Here is a 22,137-nt window from a genome sequence, read left to right on the forward strand (position 1 = left end):
GTGGATGCCTCTCCTGGAGGCCGTCTGTCCCTACTGCCCCAACCGCTAAATAGGGGTGTCCTGGGTAACTTGCAAGATGGAGCAAAGCTACAACAATGGGTTATAAAGACACTTTTAAATAATTGTAAAGCTATTACACAAGTGTAAGGTACTAGTCACCTAAAATTGGTTTAGTTCAACTGTACTAGTCAGGATGGATTTGCTTGACTTTTGGGGGAAGAACTTTCCTCTGCTGGTGAAAATGGCAACGCAAGAGAAGGGTGTCTAGGCCGGCACCTCGAGGGCAGACGCAAGAGCAAAGGAGAGGAGGCGGACACCCTTCTCCTGGGCTGACGTGGTGCATCTTCTCTGGCACAGGGCGTGAGCTCCCGGAAGCAGAGTCAGGCTGGGCCCCTTCCACCAGGCCCTCTTATGCCTCAGGGCAGCAGACCCTTCTCGGTTAGAGCCTTGACCACCCGCCCATGTGACCCTGGGACCCACACCTCTTTGGACATCTGAGGTCAACTGAGAGCCTGTGACCGGCCAAGTGGAGGCCTGTGAGCGCCTACAGCAATAAAATCGAGTGCATTTACTTTGATATACTTTGCACCGAGGCCAGCCCCGCAAAGTGCTATTTGCCTTCTCTCTTTCTGAAGTCTGCTTTTCCCCATTTTATAAATGCTTATGTTCTTTTACAAACATTAAAAGCATTTAACCAAACGTGGGAAGCCCCCGAGTGTGATCCTAGCACAGAGGCGTCAGTCTGCTCTACTTCTCAACGGCTCATTGTTCCGTGACCTCGCTATCCCAGGGAGGACATAGAAGCATATGCTGGATATCGTCTTTCTCTGGAAACATATGCTGAGAAACAGGCAAGAAAATTGGGTGTGGTTGCCGTTCAACTCTGGAACGTCTGAGAGAGGCCTGGCGGCAGAGTGGACATCCTACGGAGAAGACGGGGCTTTGGGGTGGGCACAGGCTTTATGGATGACCCTGTGGGTTTGCATTAGATTTTTCCATTTCAGGATGGAAATGTAATTGAGCCTCTGATAAGTGAGGTGAAGTCAATTTGGAGTTAATCTAGTTTTTGTGAGTATGCTTGTTTTCAATCACTGAGGAATTAAATTGTGTTATGTGGAAGCCCGAGGTCCAAGACTCTGTTTCTGACTCAGAAATTGATTTTGTTGCCCTTTTTATTTACAAAATATCAGTGATATGAAAGAGAGAGCATAAAATGCTGCTGAAGCCTGCTCCAGGATTTCTGTGACAAGGACTTCAAGGGCAAGTACTTTGGCTCTTCCTTTGTGTCCTAAAGATCAGAACCATGAAACTTCTGCATAGAACAAAATCGGCCCTTGGGTGTCAAGGCAAATTGAGAATGATGAGGTCAGAGTTGCATTCAATGCAATTCTTACTATGCCACATCTTAGTGAACAATTCAGATGCAAAACCAAGTTAACACAGAGTTAGGTTCAGGGTCACTGGGTAGAAGACTTAGCTTCTCACCAGAGCTCATACCTGAAAAAAATGGAAGGTATTCAGAGCTCAATTTGGGAGGCCTCTCCCTCCCCTTTCAATACTTTCACCATCCTGAGGCCCTGAGAACCTCCCATCCCCACCCCTCAGACTCTCCTTTCTATGAGCTGACCATAATATTATGAAACAAAGTACTGCCCATTGCAGGGTTATCTGTTTTTTAATAGGTGACTGCAGAAGTCCTTACAACCATCAAGGAAAGGATTGGTAGTTTTGTGCCCCACCCCAAGGACTTGTAAGGCTTGTCTGGCTTTCCCACTGCTGGGTAGACCTCAGACATCGCAGTCTCCAGCGAGAAGACACATGTCTCTAACAAAGTTTTGTTTTCTTCAGAGAGAGAGTCTAGAGAAGGACCAGGAGGCCACTTGCCAGGCTGAACACACAGTGCTTATTCCAGCCTCAGCTTTGCAACTGATAGGAGTGGAGAACATTCTAACGCTTAGAACCCTTTGAATACTGAAGGAGAGAATCTGAAGGGCACATTCATCCTTTCTAGGCCTTACTCTTCCCTCATTCACACTCTGAAAGACATCTAACTCCCCTCCTGATAGTAAACCGCCCCAAAGCCTACATATTTTGCTTTCAAGACTTACATGGTAGAGTCTTTCCTATTGCAATGATATGATCTACCTTGAGTGGTCATTAATATCAACCCATAATTATTGATTTGCTTCCACACATTCTTTTCTCCAGCCCCATCTTCCACACTCTGAACACATCACTAATCATTGTACAACTAAAGAGAAAAGGAAATAATGCTGGATAATTTATTAATTCAGGAAACATTTTATCTTAGAAAGACAAATTAAATTGACTTGTCACCTCAGACAGTTCACAGGAATGGGAAATAATTCATTGGCCCCGAGGGCCAGCTTGTTCTGGTTTCCAGAAACATGCCAAGGTAGCTGTCCTGGCAGGGTTCGAGCTCAATGTCATTATGCATCCTCTTTGCTTTATGCCAAAGCGTAAGGCCAGACAAGAGAGGTGTGTGTAAACTGTGCTGCCATCTCAAAGTATGAAGCAATAACCATCACAATTTTTGGTGTAACACCAATGTAATTTAGCAAACATTTATTTAGAATCAACTATGTCATACTGCCCTAGTTCTGGGGACATAGGTATAAACAAGCTAGACAGCAGACCCTGCCCCTGCTTCTGTTGAGATTACCAGATTTGCGCTACCAGCCTAAATGGGAGGACTCAGCTGCAAACCTTAATGGTAGAACTCTGTTACCCTGCAGGCGCCTCGCACAGTTTTGCTCACGTGTGCTCAGGAACAAATGCACTCTTGGTCCTCTCTGGCCTGGTCCTCAGTGCCCAATCCCTTGGGGAAGGGGCTGAGCCCCTGCCCTCCATGAGGACACGGCCCCCCAGTTCCCACAGGTACTCCTACAGCTCTGCCAGACAGAAGCAAGGTGGCCCCATGGCAGTTCCCCAGTGGGAAAGAATGGCCTTCTCTCCAACATGACGTCCATTTGCCACTTGGGCTTGAAGCAGCCCTGCACCGGCCCTCCCAGATTCTGTCTTCTGCACCTTCCTTGCTAAGATGTCTGAATTCATCCCTAGGACCAGGCTGAGGAAGACGCCCAGCATTTTTTGAGGACTCACAGGTGCCAGAAACTGTTTTAAGCACTTTTTATGTATTAACTCATCTAACCCTCACAATCAACCATGGAGGGGGCAGCACTATTACCTTCCCCATTTCAGATATGAGGGAAGTAAGACATGGTATATTATTTCTCTATTGCTCATAACAAATGGCCACAGACTTGGAGGATTAACATGACATGCATTTACTATGTCACATTTTCTGTGGGTCCAGGCATGACCTAGTGGGTTTTCTGTTTCAGGGCCTCTCACAAGCCTGCGATCAAGGGTTGGCCAGGGCTAGAGCCTCAGTGGAAGGCTTCACTGGAGCAGGATGCACTCCCAAGCTCACCTAGACAGTTGTTGGCAGGATTCAGTTCCATTTGCAGGCCTCTATTCTTTGCTGGCTGTTGGTTCCTTCAGTTCCTCACCACAGGCCACTTGCTTCAGCAAAGCAAGGAAGAGAGTCTGCCAGCAAGGTGGAAGTCACCATCGTTTAATCTAGTCAGGTAAGTGACATCCCATCACCTTTGCCATATTCTGTGGGTTAGAAGCAAGTCACAGGTCCTGTCCACAGCTAAGAGGAGGGGATTATGCAAAGATGTGACTATTAGGAGGCATGGATCATTGGTGGGCCATCTAGGATCTTCCATACATGGAGAGACTAAGCAATTTACACAAGGATTGCTGGCTAATAAACAATTAAGCCAGCATTAGAGCCGTGGAAACCTAGCTCTGGAGGAAAGTGAGACTAAAATGGTTTGGAAACCAGGCTACCCATAGAAACAAGTGAACAATGTACTTATGTTTTATCATCTCTTGGATGTGTCACTAAAACAAGTTTCTGAAGATGTGAGCTCTTTTGTTGCTGGTGATATTTTTCCTCACATAGGTTTTCAAAAAATTTTGAAAAAAAATTATGCAACTTCTATATAATCATCTAGATTTACAGGGACTTAAAAAATCAGAATATATGGTGACACTATATATTCATTGTCATATGATAACAGCCATTGACTACAGCTAAATAATAATGTATTAACTATGAACTTGCCTATCTGCAACAACCCCCTTTGGGTGTACTTCTTGTTATTAAAACGGCATTTAGCGGTAAGCATTTGACTTTGCTATCACTGCAGTTGAACAAGAGAATACACTATGCTTGGGAACTGAATAGTGAGCCCACTCGCGAGTTAAATCAGAAATGGTTTCTTCCAGGTGTTTAATCTGTATCAAATTCTTTTGAATAGTGAGAAATTTATAAGTAGAGGTTAATTATCACCACCACCCCCCCCCAAATATGCTTTTGGCTTAACAAAGTTACATTTATATTAAATAGACAATTCGTTACCTATACCTGAGAGAAGGCTGCCCGCTTATCTACTCACTCACAAGCTAGTATCACTTTGTAGCAGCTACCTGACATGTAACAGCCTTTTGGGGACTTGAATTCCTTCCTTTGTTATCTGTTCAACGAATGTCTATTGTGCTCCTATTCTGCACGTTAGGCACTATATTAACAAATCTAATTGTAATGAATCAAATTGTGAAAACATCGGGAAGCACATGATAGACTATTTCAGCAATGACCTATAGCAAGTCTGTGGTGTACTGGAATGAAACCTGGATCTTCTGCTTTTCCAACATTCTGGGATGCCCTGGTTCAAATTCCTCTGATTCTTCAAATAAAATTGCAAGGTTGATTTGGGGTTATGAACATTATTTTCGGCAGGTTCTTTACAAACTACCACGTAATCGTATGGTAATTGTTATATCCTTTATACTTCAAGTAGGAAATACAATTACAGCTATGAAATTCTAGGTTATTAAAACTGGCTCTTTCTTTCTCTCTCTCTTGTAATTCCTTAGGAGCAAATCATAAAAGAGGAATGGAATTTCCCACCACAGTCCCAACTGGTAATTGTTTGTCCCATGATTTCACAGCTGCAAATCACCCCCCACCCACTCACACTTGTCTATGGCCAATGACGTGTTCCTTAATCAGCACATGACTATAACTGTAGCCTTAATTTATCTATTACTTTGGCCCCCAGATTACCTAAGGGCAGGCCAGTCTAATTGGGTAAGAAAACCCAACATAAACACCATTTGCCTTATCACTGAACAAAGGAAAGAGTGATTTGTCCGATGGCTGAATTTGCTTTCTCTGACAACTCTCTCTCTCTTACAATTAGCCTGGTGTCTAGGCTTGTACTTGTACTTGTGGTGGTATTTTATTAAGATTCTTATAACTTTCCCAAATTGAGAATGGCCTCTAAGAAAAGCCACACAGAGCTGCACTTTGTCTAATCTGGTGTGAGGCAGCCCACAGGGTGAGGTTTCAAGGGTAGGCAAAGCCCTCTTCCTTAAGGCATATCTTTCTCTGCTGAGACCAAATCTAGCACTGTCCTTTCCTCCTTTAAATTCCCAGGGTCCCTATCACTCTTCTGGGTGGTTCAACCACAGAGATGATAACTTTGCTCTACAAGTCTATGTCAAAATTCATGTATATTACTGAGGTGGGCATATTTGAGGAAACTAAAGATTCTTGCCATTCTTTCTACTCAGCACTGGAGTTTTAAATTAATTCTTTTTCAAATGGCACCAAGAGAAACTTCGCTGAGGAGTTAAACCATAGGGCAGAAATTGAAAGTAGGGATAGGATGGAATGAGGGAAGTACACATTTTGCTTTTCAAATGAGAAATTCACTGAGAATCTACAATGTACATTGTGGTGCACTAGATACAGAGGAGGACTACAAAAGCAGTGCAAACCCTACTTCCATGGACTTGGTAAATAATATGTGAGCTGACACACAGTTTGGTAAAATAGCTAACAATGCCATGTGCTGCACATGGAAGGGCTGAAAATAAACAGCACGTGCTATGGAAAACCCTCACAGAAGCTATGGTCTTAGAGACGTGTAGGCAGGAGGAAAGAATTTCAGGTATTATCATGATATCAGCACAGGTAAAGAGTTGTACTGTGCATAGTGTTTGGTGGACAAAGGAAACTAATCAGGCTAGAATGATCTACTTTGAGGACAGGAGTTGAGATTAACCCATGGGCACTGGATAGCCAAAATATATTTCTGAGCAAAGAAATAACAAGATGAAACGGGTGTCTTCAGAAGAGCTGTGTTGAAGGTAGAATGGAGGTGGGAAATGCTGGAGGAAGACAGACTATTTAGGTAACAGCAGAATTCCTGATACATTGCCCAGGATGGAAACTAGGGATAAACGTGAAGGGCAGGGAGAAAGGGAACTAAAAGGTGGGTTTTTAAAAATATTGCCTGGCTATGGAAAATGAATCAGACAGCGGGGCAAAGGAGACTGCAAGGTTTTCAAACTGAATGACCCAGTTTAAGGTGGCTGACCTAGTGACTGGCCAGCAAGGTGACTTAGTAAAAGGGAAAGCCCAGATTTCAATTAGAATCATAGAGTCATGAGACTTTAAAGTAAAAAAAGAAACTTAAAGATCATCTATTATAGTCACTTCATTTCATAGGAGGTGAACTGAGACAAAGGAAGGGTATGTGACTCAGCCCAGGACAGGGAGCACAGGGTAGAGCCGAGTGTAGCAGACCCCCATCTTCTCCCACAAGTTCTCCCTGTCTGTCTCACTGTCCTTGATGTCTGGTCTCAGGGCAGAGGCTCTCAAACTCTGGATTGAGCACACACCTGCAACCAAATTACACAAAATGAGCAAAACAGATTTTTCAAGCAGCTAAATTTAGTTAAAGGACTGACATTATTCTGTGACTGTGTCCTGGCTAATATTTTGAGTTAAAACTGCTTTCATTTATGAAATTAAGCACTAATGTGAGTGGTAAATTTTTAATGCTTTTAATGTTCTTTCTTGGCAAAATTAAAAGTTAGAAATCAAAGTTCTTTCCTCAACTTAAAAAAAAAAAATTACTGGTCTTAAAAATCTCAAAGACCAGAAGTCATTTCTCTGCAGGATGGTAAATTATATGTAACCTGTCTTTCCCAAGGCACACCATTTTGGGGTAAAAGTATTTTCCTACCTCTACCGTCACCCCCTCTGCCAGGATTGCAGCCATCTTCTCTTTATCATAGCTCCTGTGCATTAAGACTGGGCAGGAGTCCAAGGTGTAGGCACTGAGGGAAACACTGGGGAGGGTGACCAAGGGACACCCCTCACCCAGCACTCTGAATTGCTGTCCCTTCCGTCCCTTGGCCTTAGACAGGGATGGCTGGTAACTAGGGCATGGACCCCCTTCTTTATAGGGACATGGGATATTTTGTCGATCGTCAGTCCTATGTAAAGTATCCTCCAAGAGTGTCTTCGAGCCCCCTCTCCATCTGGATACCCTTTGCCTTCCTGTGTAGACGTACTAGCTGCCCAAGTGCTGTCCTGCGAAGACGAGAGCCTGTATGGAAGACATCTGTGCCTCCCACAAGCAGACCAGCGTGCGCTCAGTCCCAGGAGCTCAGTCCCCAGGGAGGGTCAGGGCTCCGGGGATGCTCAGTTCCCGGGAGCCAGGGCCCCACGCGGGACCAGGAAAGGAGTCTGGCGCCCCCGCAGACGCAGTGGCAGCTGCGCCGGGAGTCCCTGGACGTCCACGGCCAGGACATGGACAGTCCCGGTCAGAGGCCTGCTCCTCAGGTGCGGCGCGAAGGCTAGCCGTCCCTCAGGCACGCGGGCTCTAAAACCCGCAAGACCCGAGGACACCGCCGCAGAGCCCAGCGCGGCCCTCCCGGGAGGCCCGGCTGGGGACCCCCCGGGGAGCCCCTCGCAGGAAGTGCCAAGTCACAGGCTCTCTCCGGCCGCTCTTGGCCCCGTCCCCGCAGCGTCAGGGGGCGGCGTGCGCGCCTACGCTCCTCAGCGTGCGCGCCTACGCTCCTCAGCGTGCGCGTGCCCACCGGGTCCCCGTGCGCGTGTCTGCGGCGGCCGGGCCGGGTGGGCGGGGCGCGCGGTCGGGGCCGCGCGGGGACGAGGCCGGGCGGGAGGAGGCGCGCGGGCGGCGGCCGGGCCGGAGCCGAGGCGACCGGGCGGCGCGCCGGACGGGCTGTGGGGCGCAGGGCGGCCGGACCTGGGCCGCGGCGGGGTCGCGAGGGCTGGTAAGAGCGGCGAGGCCGGCGCGGGGAGGGAGGGCGGCGGGAGGAGCCCCGGCCGCCGAGCGGCGTCCGCGCGCGTTCCCCGGGCCGGCCGCTGGGCGCTCCGCAAATGGCGCCCCGAGCCCGCGAGCGCAGAGCCCCGGCGCGCCCGCTGTCGCGTCTGTGTTGGGGGTGAGGGAGGAGTTCAATTAAGGACACCCCGAGAACCCAAAAACGGCCTCCTCGTGGCTTTTGCGTTTCAGCAGCTGGGGTCCTTGGGGCACTGCGGGTTCGGTGCGACCGGGGCTGCCTCGGGGTCTCCGTGGTAGGGGCCGCGTTGGTGACTTTTCCAGCCGAGTCTCGCCTCAGTTCTTACTGGTGGGAACTTCCAGGTTTTAGGACCGTTTCCAAGGTGTTCGTGTACTGTCCCGGGGAAACCCTCGGCCCGCACGGGGGACTGAGTGTGTGCGCTGGGAGGGCAGCAGGCAGACCGGGTGTGTTTACTGCGCCTCGGCGCCCCTGTCCCTGCTCCCGGCTCTGGGCTTTTCTTTCTGAGCTATGTCACAAGTCCCAGAGAAAAGATGCTTGGGAAGGAATTGACCTTTTATTCCATAATTACTGTGTTGACTCCGATCCAAGATGAAGTTATTTATGGGCATCCTCATATCAGCGTAGTTTAATTTAAAATTTAAACACAAAAACGCACACTTTCCAAACTTAATTCTATTTGCTAAATTTCAATACTATGTTGTGTCATTGAGAGACCTAGTAAATTATAGTAACAGACTTTTTGTGTTTGCTCCTATTTATTAAGGTTTTCCAAGCAGTACAGTTGTTGACATGGCAGAAATGTAGTATGAAACATGCCCTTAAGGTTTTTATAAGGGTTAGCATTTCAATATTTACCTTTCGCTGAATCACTCTTCTTTATGCTTCGTCACTGTTTCTTACTACAGAAATTTAACTGGGGAGAACGTCGTGTTTTGCTAATTTTTTAAACCGCAATTTGTTTTCATCTGATAATTTAATGCGGTGACAAGGCTTTTTGGTGATTTTAGAAATGGTGGAGTTTTGTGAATGTTTTAGGGGAACTGAGGTTTCAAATGTAGGAAAACTTTTATGTACTCCAAGTGCCTAGGTATTTAATTTCAATCTACTGTTTATCCATGCCTAGAATTGGGAGATTTGCTTTTATAAACAATACAAAAGCTCCTGATAAAATATACCATTGAAAATCAATAATATATAAATAGCTTCTTAATATTTTGGGATAATATATATAGTTTGGGAGGCATTTTAAGGTCACCGAAGTAGGCATTTGCTAATGTGTGTTCAGTATGTGATATAATATGTTAATAAAATGTGACTCACTTAATGGGATAAGCCATACGCTATTTTGTATGATTTTGAGTAAGTCTTTCAATTGTATTCCTAAGACTGCCTTTTTTGATGAAAGGAATTATGCTATGGAATGCCATTGTATTCATTGAATTCTTTGATGTTAAAGTCTTGAGTAAAAAGTCTACATAAAATGTTATTTTAATTTCAAATTAAGTTTGATGAAATAGGTGAGATTGCCCTTGGACTAGTGGCTTTTATATTGTAGAAAACTAGGCAGTTAGATACAGACAAGCATGCTTCACTTAAAACCCAGTTTGTGAAAATCTTTTTTAAAAAAAAAGTCTTTTTTTTTTAAAGGTGGACAATGTTTGCTTTAGACGGTTCTTCCTGTGATTGCTTTTAATAGCTGTATAAGTTTAAATGATCTAGTGTAAAAACTAATTGGACATATAATTTTGTGAATATAAATATGACTTTTGTAAAGTAAAGTACTTCCCCTTTATGAAGACTACATGTTTGCATCCTATTGGATGCACACATGATTATAATTAACTTTTGTAGAGTTCTAGATTGTTTTCAGAGTGGAGTAATTGCTGCAAGTTCACACAGATGGGATTCCTTGGAAGCCTGTTTCCCCATTTCATGCTGCCCATTTTAATAAACTAATTTCCACTATTGGGAGGATTATTTTTATTTGAGTATCAACTCAAATAGGTTCTGGTCTGAATATCAAATATTAATTATTGTTTATTATTTCAATTTTTGATGTAATTCTATAATAATTTCATTTGTTTTGGTGGGGAACACTGCAGGTAGTTAAAATTTTCACTTTGGAATAAGCTACTCATACTCATATTTAAATGAAGATGTTTTGATTATATCATATCTGGAGGGATAAAAACACAAAAAAATTTAATTAGGTCATTCATTCTATAAACAAAAATCAGAACAAAAGTTTAATAAAAGAATTTTATTGTAAACTTTTGTAATATTGTACATTTATTTTTAAAAATTTACTTTAATGTATACATTGTAATTCATTTAGCCATTTTGTACTCCATCAGTGGGGCATATGCTTTGAGTGGGGAATTTAAATGAATCATAGTGGGTTTTCAGTCTTTTCTAGCAATCTCTGACTCTTGTTTTTAACTAGTGAGATAAGATTTCCAACTGAGGTTATAGATTTATTATGGTCTTTAAAACTGAGTGCACCTGTTCCAAAAATCAGTCAGCAAGTGAAGTGTTTGTCTTTAGTATGTACTAGTTACTTAGGAATAGACAAAGAAGGACAAGACTTGCCTTTGAGGAGTTTATAACTGATGCCAAATTTGATATTTCAATTGTAGACTTGTTTGTACTAATGATAAACATTTCAACAAGTCTGCCTACAGTTTCCATAAACAGCCTAACATTGTAGCAACATTTTGTTAAGTCGAATTCCATTTCCTATAATCACGTATTAATGATAATATTAATTAGTAGGCTGATACCACTTCTTATTTTGAGCCTCTTTTCCTCACTTTTCCCTGTTCAGGCACCTGTGCATGTGCAGACCCCAACCCCTTCCTTTCTTCTTGAACTGGACACCTCTAGATTCAGCTTTTCCCAGTAACCAGTAACCAGCCTGCAGGGTTGATTAGGAAATTGAAATAGTGGAACAATATAAAGGTAAACTTTTTATTCTGTGCTTTTTATTACTACTTTTAAAAAAGATTTTAAAAAATGGAAGGTTGAGATAAACTTTGATTTGTTTTTCCCTTTGATTTGCCTTTTTGATAGGCAATTCATATTACTCCGTGTTATGTAGGTGCTCAGTAAATGTTTGCACATTGGTGCACATAGTTGACTTTTTATAGCAGGTGCGCTCTGATTGTCAAGTGCTGAATCGATAAGGTTGTATCTTCATGAAGTATGTTGTTTTCCATGAAATCAAGAAAATCAATGTGAGATCCATATGGTTATTTTGCTTGTGTAATAATTCTTATATTTATATATGTATTTAACACAAGTCCCTAATTGAGGCACAGTTTTGAATTCATGAAACACAAGAATGAATTAAGACATAAAGTCCTGACCTTATGGAGCTTATAATTTTCCTGTGGAGATGGATATTAAACAAGATAATGATTTACTTACAGTTGTGACTAGTGTAACCAAGAAAATGCAATGTGTAACAAGAACTTATAATGTGGGTGCCATATCTTGCTTTTGGAGTATGTGGAAAAGTAACATATAAGCTGAGACAGAAAGAATCTGAAGTGGCAGGTGGAGAAAAGAAGGCTGTGCATGCTCTTGCACTTGTGTGTGTGTGTGTGTGTGTGTGTGTGTGAGAGAGAGAGAGAGAGAGAGAGAGAGAGAGAGAGAGAGAGAACACAGCAACAGCCCTGAGGCAGAAAGCTGTGTTGAGTACTTTAGGTGGCTTTTTCATAGCCTATTTTAAAGTACTGCCAATTTGCAATGCTTTATTTACCTCCTTTTGTATTTGAATGAATTTGGAAAATTAGAGAAATGCTTTTTTGAGGGCAGTGCCATCATGTCTAGAGATAGCCTTAAATGACAAGGTTTTTTTTCATTGTAGGGAAAATACCATGTCTTAAAACTATTTTTATGGATTGCTTGTCAGCCACAGCGTATAAGCTGGGAAAGAATTTAAACTATTGTAAAGCATTTAGTCATTTATAAATATTTTCTAGTCTAATGAAACTTTTTCTAGCAATCCATCTTTAACTGTAAATTAATAGAGATGTTATTTGGAATATTAAAATTCTGATTCAAGAAAGTCTAAAAAAACTTTAAAATACTGAAGAGTGGTTTTAAATTCAACTTCTCTTGAACTTGAAACCCAATTTTAACAGCATGTTTTCTACAGGGCCTCCTGTTTCACTGTTGAACTGATAAATCAGGAATTGTTGTTTTAAATTTGTTTCACAGGATTGATGAGCAATCGTGTAATACTCCATGGAGGCATATTTACTTTAATAATAGTAATCTTGATCAGAAAGAAGATGGATTTGGGAGAGTTTTATATTCTGAAGATGGGGGGAATCTGTCCTCAGAATTCTCTTTGGATACTAACGAGTGTATTTTCTTACCTCATTTCTTAGCATATTTAACTGTAAAATGGAATTAGAACTTGGTTCCTCTTTTGCATTCCCATTTTGATAATTGTTAAATTCATAATGCTGTTCCACATTTTGTACAGAGCATTAAAAGTAAATTATTTTAAAAATAATTAAAAACACTAAGTTCACAGCAAAGTAATGTGTTACTATGATTAGAAAAGACCAAGACTTTCTGACCACCGGGGTTATTAAAAATTGGAATAAACTACAAGCAAAGTTGTGTAATCTCCATTCCTCAAATAACATCTTAAAACTGGTTCACCAGTTACTGAAGTGCTGCCTTATTTCCTTAAACTTTTATAAGTAAATATGTCTGTTATTGTCCATGTGCATTAACTAGATGTAGACTTCAGTCCTAGCTGTGCCACTTTTTTTGCTAGATGGGCTTGGGTAGGTCACTTACCTCTCTGTACCCCAGTTTCCTCTGGGTTGTTGTGAGGATTCAGTGAGATGATATATGTGAAGAAGCACAAAATAGTTACATAATTAGTGTTTCCTTTCCTTCCCTCCAAGTTTACTTCAATAAATAATTGATATTGTGGACTCATTGCTGTAGATCCTTTCGTAAAGAAAAACATTCTTATTCAGAGAGGAATAGGGTGGAAGAGGCTGTTTATTTTGAAGCTTGAGAGCCCTTGCTTTTGTTTTTCTGTTTAGCTCAGAGTTGTTTGGAGCAGTTGCTCTTTCAAATAGTTTTGAATTAAGTGCTGTTTTTGCGATGTGTTCTGCCTGGTGTGGGCTCATGATGCCGTGTACAGTAACAGAGTGCTCCCACGAGTTCCGAGAGCAGGGGCCACTTTTGCTGGAACTGTTTGTATTTTTAGTTCTTTCTTTAGTAACAGTCAGGCTTAGAACCTTCAGCATGTGAGATGAACACAGTCTAGTTGTTGCAAAATAAGAAAGCTACAGCTGTTTTCACAATCTAATCGCTCAGGAAGATTTGTCTAAAATGTTACTGAAGTTTCTCTTTGAATGTGTGCTTAATGTACAAATGTTTATGGTCATTAATCTGTCCTTCCTGTCATTATGAGTCTTTTAACATATCTGTCTTCAGTGTGTAGGATCTATGCATTTATGGGGATAAACATTCAAAAGTCTTCAGCTCATAATTTAAATTTTTCACACAATTTTAAAGTATAGTTGTGGTGTCAAATGCATGCTTTGTTTTTTCCCTGGCATCATTGAACACCGTAATATCGACTTAGAACTTTTCTACTTAATCAAGTCAAGCTATGCCAATTGTGATTTAGGTAGACTTTTGTTATTCTAGTTTTTAGGAAAATCAGGCCTCACCTGGAGAAAAAGAACAGCTTACATGAGCCACTTGGAACCAAGATAGAAATTTTGGGAAAATGTGTCAGAGAGCTGGCCATCTCTTACACTGAGATGAAAGAAATAGACTAAAAATCAGTTTCTTGTCCAGAAAATTCTTGTCTGCTACGATGTAATTTAATTTTGGAACCAATGGTCTGAGTGGCGTGTGCCACATGCAAGTAGAGAGAGAAGATAAGGAGTTGTAGGGCAAGGTGTGGGGTTTGCAGGAGGCATCAGGGCGGGATGTCTAGATGAGTGCTGGGCACATGGGTGGGAGCAGAAGCTTTTGGAGAGGGTGAGGGTGCCACGGAGAACGGATGGAGTGAGTGAGAAGTGACGGGACTGTGAAGAAGCCGGAGGGAAGACTAAGGAATCACCACAGAGGACGGAGGGAAGCCAGGGAAGTGTGGCGTTGTGAAAACTAAGGGAAGGTAACATTTCAGAAAGGTAGGATTGGTCAAAATACAGTGATTTAATGACCAAAGTCCGAAAAAAATGCCTTTTAGATTGAATATTGAGGACCTCAGTAGAGCAGTTTTAATAAATGGGCATGAAAATAAATGCAGAGTAGAGGGTTGAGTAGTATATGGGAGGTTAGAAGGTTTTTTGTTGTTTTTCTTTTGCAATGCTTACTGAATAGGATAAAAGAATAGCAAAAGGGGGATATTATTTTATTATTTAGGGTTTTTAAGATGAAAGAATCTTAAATATTTTACTACTGATAGGAACAAGCCAACAAAGAAGGTGAAGATGACAGGAAAAGTACACTGAATAGGTTTAATAATTATAATTAAATCAGTATCCTGTGCTGGTGCTTTCCCTTATTTTTGGCCTAGAACTTTTCTTGATGAAAGTTACATAGCTTATTTTGGAGTAGAAAAGATCAAGTATCCGCAATCCCCTCATACTTTTTTTTCTTCAACAGTAGTCCCGAAAGCCCTAAAGAATACCCGGGTCCTTATCTGAGGCTCTATAAAAGTTTCACTTACTAAGTTTATTCTTCAGAAACTTAAATCTTCCCGTGAGCTCCTATGCCAGCTAAGTCCAGAAACCCAGAGGCAGCAGCCTCTTTAAGAACCTCAACTAGATGTGTCCCCCTTTTCCTCACACTTTTGTCACGGCCCAAGGGGGCTTTTGCAGCCCAAGGACTAAAAAAGACGTCAGGCAGTTCTGAGGCACGAGCTTTTATTCAGGGCTTACCTACAAGGAAATGGACGTTGATCACGTTTTCCTGAATTCAGGAGCTGCTCGGAATGGGGGCGGGTTCAGAGCTCAACATGAAGATGCTCTGCAAAAGCAGGGGGTGGCAGGGAGTGGTTTATGAGGGTTAGGACCAAGGCATCCCAATGGGTGTGAGAGGAACGGGAGTCCTGTGATATAGGGAGGGATCGATTGCGATCAGCGGGGAAGAGGGGAGAATTATAGGCTGTCTTGTCTCAGGACGTTTCAGGGCGGAGGTGGCTATAGATGACATTTAGGGCCAGAGGCCTGATCCTGCGAGATCCTAGGTCACGCATGCTGCTGTGTGCAGTCTTCAAGGCACTTGGAGAAGGCCCTGGGCCCGGAGCTCCCACACACTTTTTTATAGAGACTACTTTCTGCTTAAAAATCTCTACTGACTTCCATTTCCTTGAAGTCTGAACCCCTTAGAGGAGCAGGTCAGACTCATCATGGTGGGCCACGTTAGTGTCTTGCCTAGTGACTCACTGCCACCTTGCATTTTCTCTGTGATCCAGCGATACCAGAAACTAGAGGTTCCCTGAACATGTTTTGCCAATGGATGCTTTTCTTCAGTTGCATATGCTGTTACTTCAGCTGTTACTTACCCTCCCTGCCCTCACACCCTTATGATTTCTCATCTTTCAAGACTAATGTGAATTCTTCTCTAACTCCTGCCCTCTCTTACTGTAATCTTCCGTGTGCCATCCTCCTCCTGTTGTAGCGATCATACGATTGTGTGACGTGATTTCACTGTCTTCGCCCTCCTGCCCTTACTCCTCAGCAGAGGCACCATGTGGTCTGACACCGTGCACAGTGCCTGGTTCAACCTCGGTGAATAGCGGAGAGGCCTTTGGCAAATGAACAGAAACTGTGGCCCTCAGAGGAATGTGGTTTGCCTGCAGCCACAGAGCTTGGGCTAAACCATATCTTTTCTGGATGAATTGTCTCTCTGCTGTAATTAAGGTTTACCCTATTGATTTACAGAAGAGTTTAAGGCATGCACAGGAAAACTCAATAGACAGATCTTAAATGAACTCATATAGTTGGAGGGAATACAAAAAAGAGAACTTATAAAGATTTGGTTACATTTATTTATGAAATTCAGATTTTTCTCCTTTAAGAGTATGATAAAGTCTCTGCAATATGGGGTTTATTTATAAAAATCAGTTCAGTTAAAATAACAAAGGTAAAAGCTAAAGCAGTCTGAAATCTGTTAAAATAGGCATTAACTTGTTATTGGCATTAATTTGTGTACTTTACTAGAATTTAAGTATTACGTTTTAAATGTATTCCCTTTTAGGCATATTGTTATGAGGTACATAAGAGTGAAACTTTATGACATTTTTGCTAAAGTATTGAATTGTTATTGGAAGTGCTCAAGTTCTTTCAAGATGTTTTGATTATATGCACAATAAACTTACTACATATGTTTCATCCCCAAAGGGCCGATATACATCAATGATTTGATTTATGTTATTAAACAAATTTTCGAGTCTGACAACATTTTGCCTAACTTCTTATCTTTTTCTGTTTCAACAACTAGAGCCAGACTGGCCGTCATGGAGGAGCTGCAGCACTCACACTGCACAAACTGTGTCAGCAGACGGTGTATGGCCAGACCGGAGCCCGGGATTTCCTGTGATTTGATTGGTTGTCCTTTGGTTTGTGGGGCAGTTTTCCATTCTTGCAAGGCTGATGAACATCGGCTTCTTTGTCCACTTGAACGGGTGCCATGCTTAAATAGTGACTTTGGATGTCCGTTTACAATGGCCCGAAATAAAGTTGCTGAACATCTAGAAGCATGTCCTGCAAGCGTGGTGTGCTGCACTATGGAGTGGAACCGATGGCCAGTTAGTTACGCAGACCGGAAATCCTATGAGAATCTAAGCAGAGATGTTGATGAAGTGGCACAATTAGATATGGCCTTGGCCCTCCAAGACCAAAGGATGCTCTTAGAATCTCTCAAAGTAGCTACCATGATGTCAAAAGTGACTGACAAAATATCAGAGCCTAGAGAACAAATTTCAGTTAAATCTAGTGTCCCAGACATACCACACACTAATGGTTTGGTGTCTGTTGATGAAGAATCTTATGGTGCACTTTATCAAGCTACTGTAGAAACAACCAGAAGTTTGGCTGCTGCTTTAGATATTTTGAATACTGCCACAAGAGACATTGGCAGGCTAGGTGCAAGTCTTTGTGCTTCTCAAGATGAAATGGATGAAGAACAAAATGCCAGAGAAAGCTCCCATGATAGGAGCTTAAAAGACCAGGTCCATCTTTCTGAGGATGACATAGGAGCAGTAGGTGGAATCAGCTGCAGTGACACAAGTGAGAATGGCCAGTCTGAACAAAATGGTTCAAGTGATTTACTATGTGGCTTGAATACAGGTTCTTATGGTACTTCCATTCTTTGTAATGGCTTTCCTGTGGAAGACATATGCACACAGGCCATAGACTCAAAGCAGAGTAACTTAACAAATGGGGAATGTGTGGCATCAGAGGGCACTTCTGAGCTTTCCAGTCCTCTGTCAGTAGCAGCACAGCTCCGGGAAGTGCTACCCTCGAGTGCTCTGCCGAACGGCACGTTGCCGCACATCCTCCTGCCAGGTGGTGAGGACGGAAGAGAACTGTACTGGAGAGAAGGAGGCCTGGGGGACCTGAGGAACCTGGATGTCTTGTCTTTCGGTCATCCTCCTTCGCTCAAATTTTTGTCCAGTTCATGTTGGTCCAAACCAAAGGAGGATAAAGCCGTCGATACGTCGGATTTGGAAGTTGCAGAAGATCCCATGGGCCTCCAGGGAATAGATCTGATCACGGCGGCGTTGCTGTTTTGTCTAGGGGATTCTCCAGGTGGGAGGGGCATTGCTGACAGTCGCATGGTTGATGTTTATCACGTTGACTTTGGGACTCAGACGTTCTCACTTCCGTCTGCAATATTGGCTACAAATACAATGGTTGGGGAGATAGCTTCGGCTTCAGCTTGTGACCATGCCAACCCACAGCTTTCAAATCCAAGTCCTTTTCAGACTCTTGGGCTGGATTTAGTATTGGAATGTGTTGCCAGGTACCAGCCTAAGCAGCGCTCAATGTTTACCTTTGTCTGTGGACAGTTATTCAGAAGAAAAGAGTTTTCTTCACATTTTAAGAACGTGCATGGTGACATCCACGCGGGGCTCAACGGCTGGATGGAGCAGAGGTGCCCTTTGGCTTATTACGGTTGTTCCTATTCTCAGCGCAGGTTTTGCCCTTCAACCCAGGGAGCAAAGATCATCCATGACCGCCACCTGCGGTCCTTCGGCGTTCAGCCATGCGTATCCACAGCGTTGGTGGAGCCAGCCAGGAACTGTGTGCTGGGACTACACAGTGACCATCTAAGTGGTCTGCCTTTCGAGGTCCTGCAGCACATTGCGGGCTTCCTCGATGGCTTCAGTTTGTGCCAGCTCGCGTGTGTCTCCAGGTTGATGCGGGATGTGTGTGGCAGCCTGCTTCAGTCTCGTGGGATGGTCATCCTTCAGTGGGGGAAAAAGAAGCATCCGGATGGAAATTCATCATGGCAAATAAAAGAAAAGGTGAGTTTAATATTAACCATACGAACCCCTTTTTTGACACCTAGTAGGCTCTTAATAATATTGCTGCTGAAATAATAAAATTAATATCTTGTTGAGACATTTACCATCCCCTGAAACTTACAAAGACAACATGATGGAAACCTCTTTTGTAATGGTGATTAATGAAGAGCTGGGATAGTTAGAAATGTTTGTAGTAATTGTAGATTTTTCTGCAGACTTCTTAGAACTAACTTCTAATCGAATACAGCAGAAGCCACTTCTGTTTCTTCAGCTGAGCAGTTCTGTATTCCTTCACTTCTCCCATCACATCTCCCTTTCTCTGGGCCCATGTTAGTACCCTCTAACTTGGGCTCCATCTGGAACATTTTCACCAAAGAACAGAAGAAGTAGGAAGAGGAGGTTTTTTCCCTGCTTACAATGGGCAGTTTTCCTCTGGTCCTCTTAGCAACTTCTCCTTTAGGAGATGAGTGCTTCAGGTAGAATTTAGATAGGAAGAGATGAGAAAAAGTTGTAACTACTGTTACAGACATATAAGTTACCAGTGGAGTATCCGGGGGATAGAGAAAATAAATGGAGTCGTGGGCGTACATTAGGCAGTAGGACTAGAGCAGGGGGATGTGATACTGGGGTGGAGGCTCTGGGCTGAGTGCCCCGGGAGAGGGTGTCGCATGTTGGAAGCCCGGCTGGGGGTTCGGGCAGGCTGAGAACAAATCCTGGCTCACTGTTTTCCTCCCGTAATACCCTACTTCTGCCCAGGCTTCTGTTGGGGGGACTGTCCAGGAGAAACAAGGAGGCATTCTGGGTATCTGAGTGAAGGTGTTTTTCATTTTGAAAACTTACAGTATGAAACTTTACATTTTATTAGGTGGAAGCATTTTGTTGCAGAGGGTGAATAGTTCCTTTTTACTTTGTTCTTAGCACCTTTTGGTTTTCCCTTTCTTTGACTCATTCTAGTTTTTCAGAATTCCTCATCTGTTTCTCTGTACTCCTGAGGCTTTTGACCAATGAGTAAACACACATTTTTTTTTTTTCCCGAAAGGGAATTCTAGTGGCAGAAAGCTTCTAGCTGTGTATGTGTGCTTATTTTCCAGGTGATTTGGTGTTTCTCTCTCTTTTGGCCTTTTTCATCTCTGGTATGGGAGGCCCTAAATATAGTTTCTTTTTGGCCTTGCCCTCAGGTGTTGACATAGGGGTTCAGTATATTCTGGGGATTGTATAATCATTCCTGCAGAAAATCTCACCTACTCTTGGAGTTTAAATTGTCATCATTTACACAGATTGTTTAGTATATTCTGTATTCGAGCCATTTTCCCTTCTGAACTCCAGGCCAATATATACAAGTGTCGATTGGACATCACCACTCGGTTATCCCACAGCTTTCTCAGACTGAGCAGGCCCAGCCCACTGCACCTTCCCGTCCCCCTTCGTCTCAGTGAGTGGCACATCGACTAAGTTGCCTAAACCACGAATTTGGGAGTTGGGGTTGAGCTTTTTGTTCTCCTTTATTTCTCCATCCAAGTGATCACAAAGTCCTCTTCACACCTCTCAGGTTTGTTTCTCTGCCTCCACTGTCCTCTCCCCAGCTCAGCCTCACCTTCAGTTCTCTCCCGGATCACTACAAAAGCCTTCTGCTGTCTGGGTTTTTCCTCTCCAGTGTATTCTCTATACAGGCACTAGAGTGATGTATTTTTGCTAAAATACAAGTCTCATCTGTCACTCCGTGCCCATTGCCTGGGACAGAGGCACACTCCTTAACAAACACTAGAGACTGTTCATTCTCCAGCCCTTTCTTGCCTCTCCGCTCCCCTCGCTTCTACTTCAGCCGCATCTCTGATGTTTTCTTTCTTGCCTCAAGGCCTTTGATGTGCTGTCCCTAAAACCTACATTTGAGGGCCTGCCATACGCTAGGCAGTGTGTTATGTGCCTTATTTTCATTGAGTTATATAATCCATGATCCCCATTTTATGGGTGAAGACAGGTTTAGAGAGGTTGAGTTACTTTTTCAATTAACTGATGGATTCATACCTAGGCACCTGGGGTCTCCGGAGCTGGGGAACTCTCCTGCCCTGTTAAATCTCACTAACTCTTTAAGTCTTACCTCCTCCAGAAAGCCTTCTGGAACTGCAGCCATGAAGTCAGGGTAGAAGCACTAGCTTGTGTTCCACTGGCCTCTCATTTACACTCCTCTTAAAGCGCATGGCACGCGGTTCGAAATTCACCAGCTGATTTTCACTTTCCGTCATTCAACTCTTAGTTCCTTGAGAAATGGGACTCTCTGGTTAACAAAAATATTCCACTGCGTAGCACAGCACCCGCCCTATAGCAGCACTAACAGGTACTTGTGAGATACTTGAACAGAAGGATGACCCATTACTAAGGAACCTCATCACTGCTGGTGGGAGCCTCCCATTTTTTTCTTGCTTTTTCTGAGTTCTTAGTTTTTGGAAGTGTGGAGACTGCCTGCCACCGTGGGACCTGTCAGCTGCTTGGTTCTGTCGGAGCCTCGGGAAAACCCCCGGTTCCTCCCTTGGCTTTGTGGGAGCAGGGGCTTGTAAGGGAGTCAGGGGCTGCAGGGGCATCCCTCAGGCCCACTCTCCAGCGTCTCTGACATCGAGGAGGCCCCCCCAGGCAGGGGAATGAATCATAGCCCCAGAGAGGAGAGGGAGTGCCCTTTGTGCCAAACAATGGCGACCCCGCCATCCTTCCCTTTCCTGGGAAGCGGTGATGCGTGCTGGGGCTTCCCACTGGTCCCTGCTGCTTCCTCAAGGGCCTGCTTTTTGCCCATGTCCAGTGCCCCAACAGACATTGGCCTGTTGGGACGCTCCCTGGGTGGCCTCGGCCTGCCTGCCCCATTCATGCTCACCGTCTGGGTTCAGGGAGCTTTATACTTCAGGTTGTGGGGACAACAGGGAGCCGCTGAGTGCACCAAAGGGAAGGTAGTCCATTTGTCCACCAGCAGACACACGGACAGGGATGGCAGGCGAGTGTGTTGTCTAGAAGCACATTTTATAATGAAACAGGCTAAAATTTCTGTATAATTCTTAGAAAGATTTTGAACAAATTTAGGCACCTATACTCATGAATATCACTAAGTTCCTTTGTTCCTTGTAAATAGTGGGGAGATAAGGTACAGTATTCTAGAGCATTTTTGTAGAAAGTTTCATATAATATAATCATGAGAGAAAAACCTTGAGAGAAAGTAACACTTATTGTCAGACTCTCCGGACAATGGATAGTTCTATTTAGCCAATGGGTTAGGATTAAAGAATATGATGCAGTGTATACTATCTTACAGGAAGTGGCTCTGAATTCATGAGGTGGCCGTTTTAAAAAAATTGTTGCAATTTTTAAAAATGTTACTAAATCAGGTTGCATGTGATTTTTTAATGCTGGCTTTTGTCTTT

The 22,137-nt window shown here is 43.4% G+C and overlaps 1 protein-coding gene across 4 annotated transcripts in view; it reads left to right on the forward strand.

The window, feature by feature from the left end:
* Positions 1-8,093: 8,093 nt before the first annotated feature.
* Positions 8,094-22,137, forward strand: part of FBXO30 (F-box protein 30) — a 47,424-nt gene continuing 33,380 nt past the window's right edge. For 3 of the 4 annotated variants that reach the window (XM_037842600.1, XM_037842598.1, XM_037842601.1), the window contains exons 1-3: positions 8,094-8,187; positions 11,039-11,172; positions 16,705-18,733. In XM_037842600.1, the coding sequence (XP_037698528.1) occupies positions 16,721-18,733 (2,013 nt within the window). In that variant the 5' untranslated portion in view covers positions 8,094-8,187; positions 11,039-11,172; positions 16,705-16,720. The remainder of the gene's footprint in view (positions 8,188-11,038; positions 11,173-16,704; positions 18,734-22,137) is intronic. The other variant, XM_037842599.1, reaches the window with a different exon arrangement.

This window comes from Choloepus didactylus, chromosome 7 (assembly GCF_015220235.1).
Source record: "Choloepus didactylus isolate mChoDid1 chromosome 7, mChoDid1.pri, whole genome shotgun sequence".
Taxonomy (NCBI): Eukaryota; Metazoa; Chordata; class Mammalia; order Pilosa; family Megalonychidae; genus Choloepus; species Choloepus didactylus.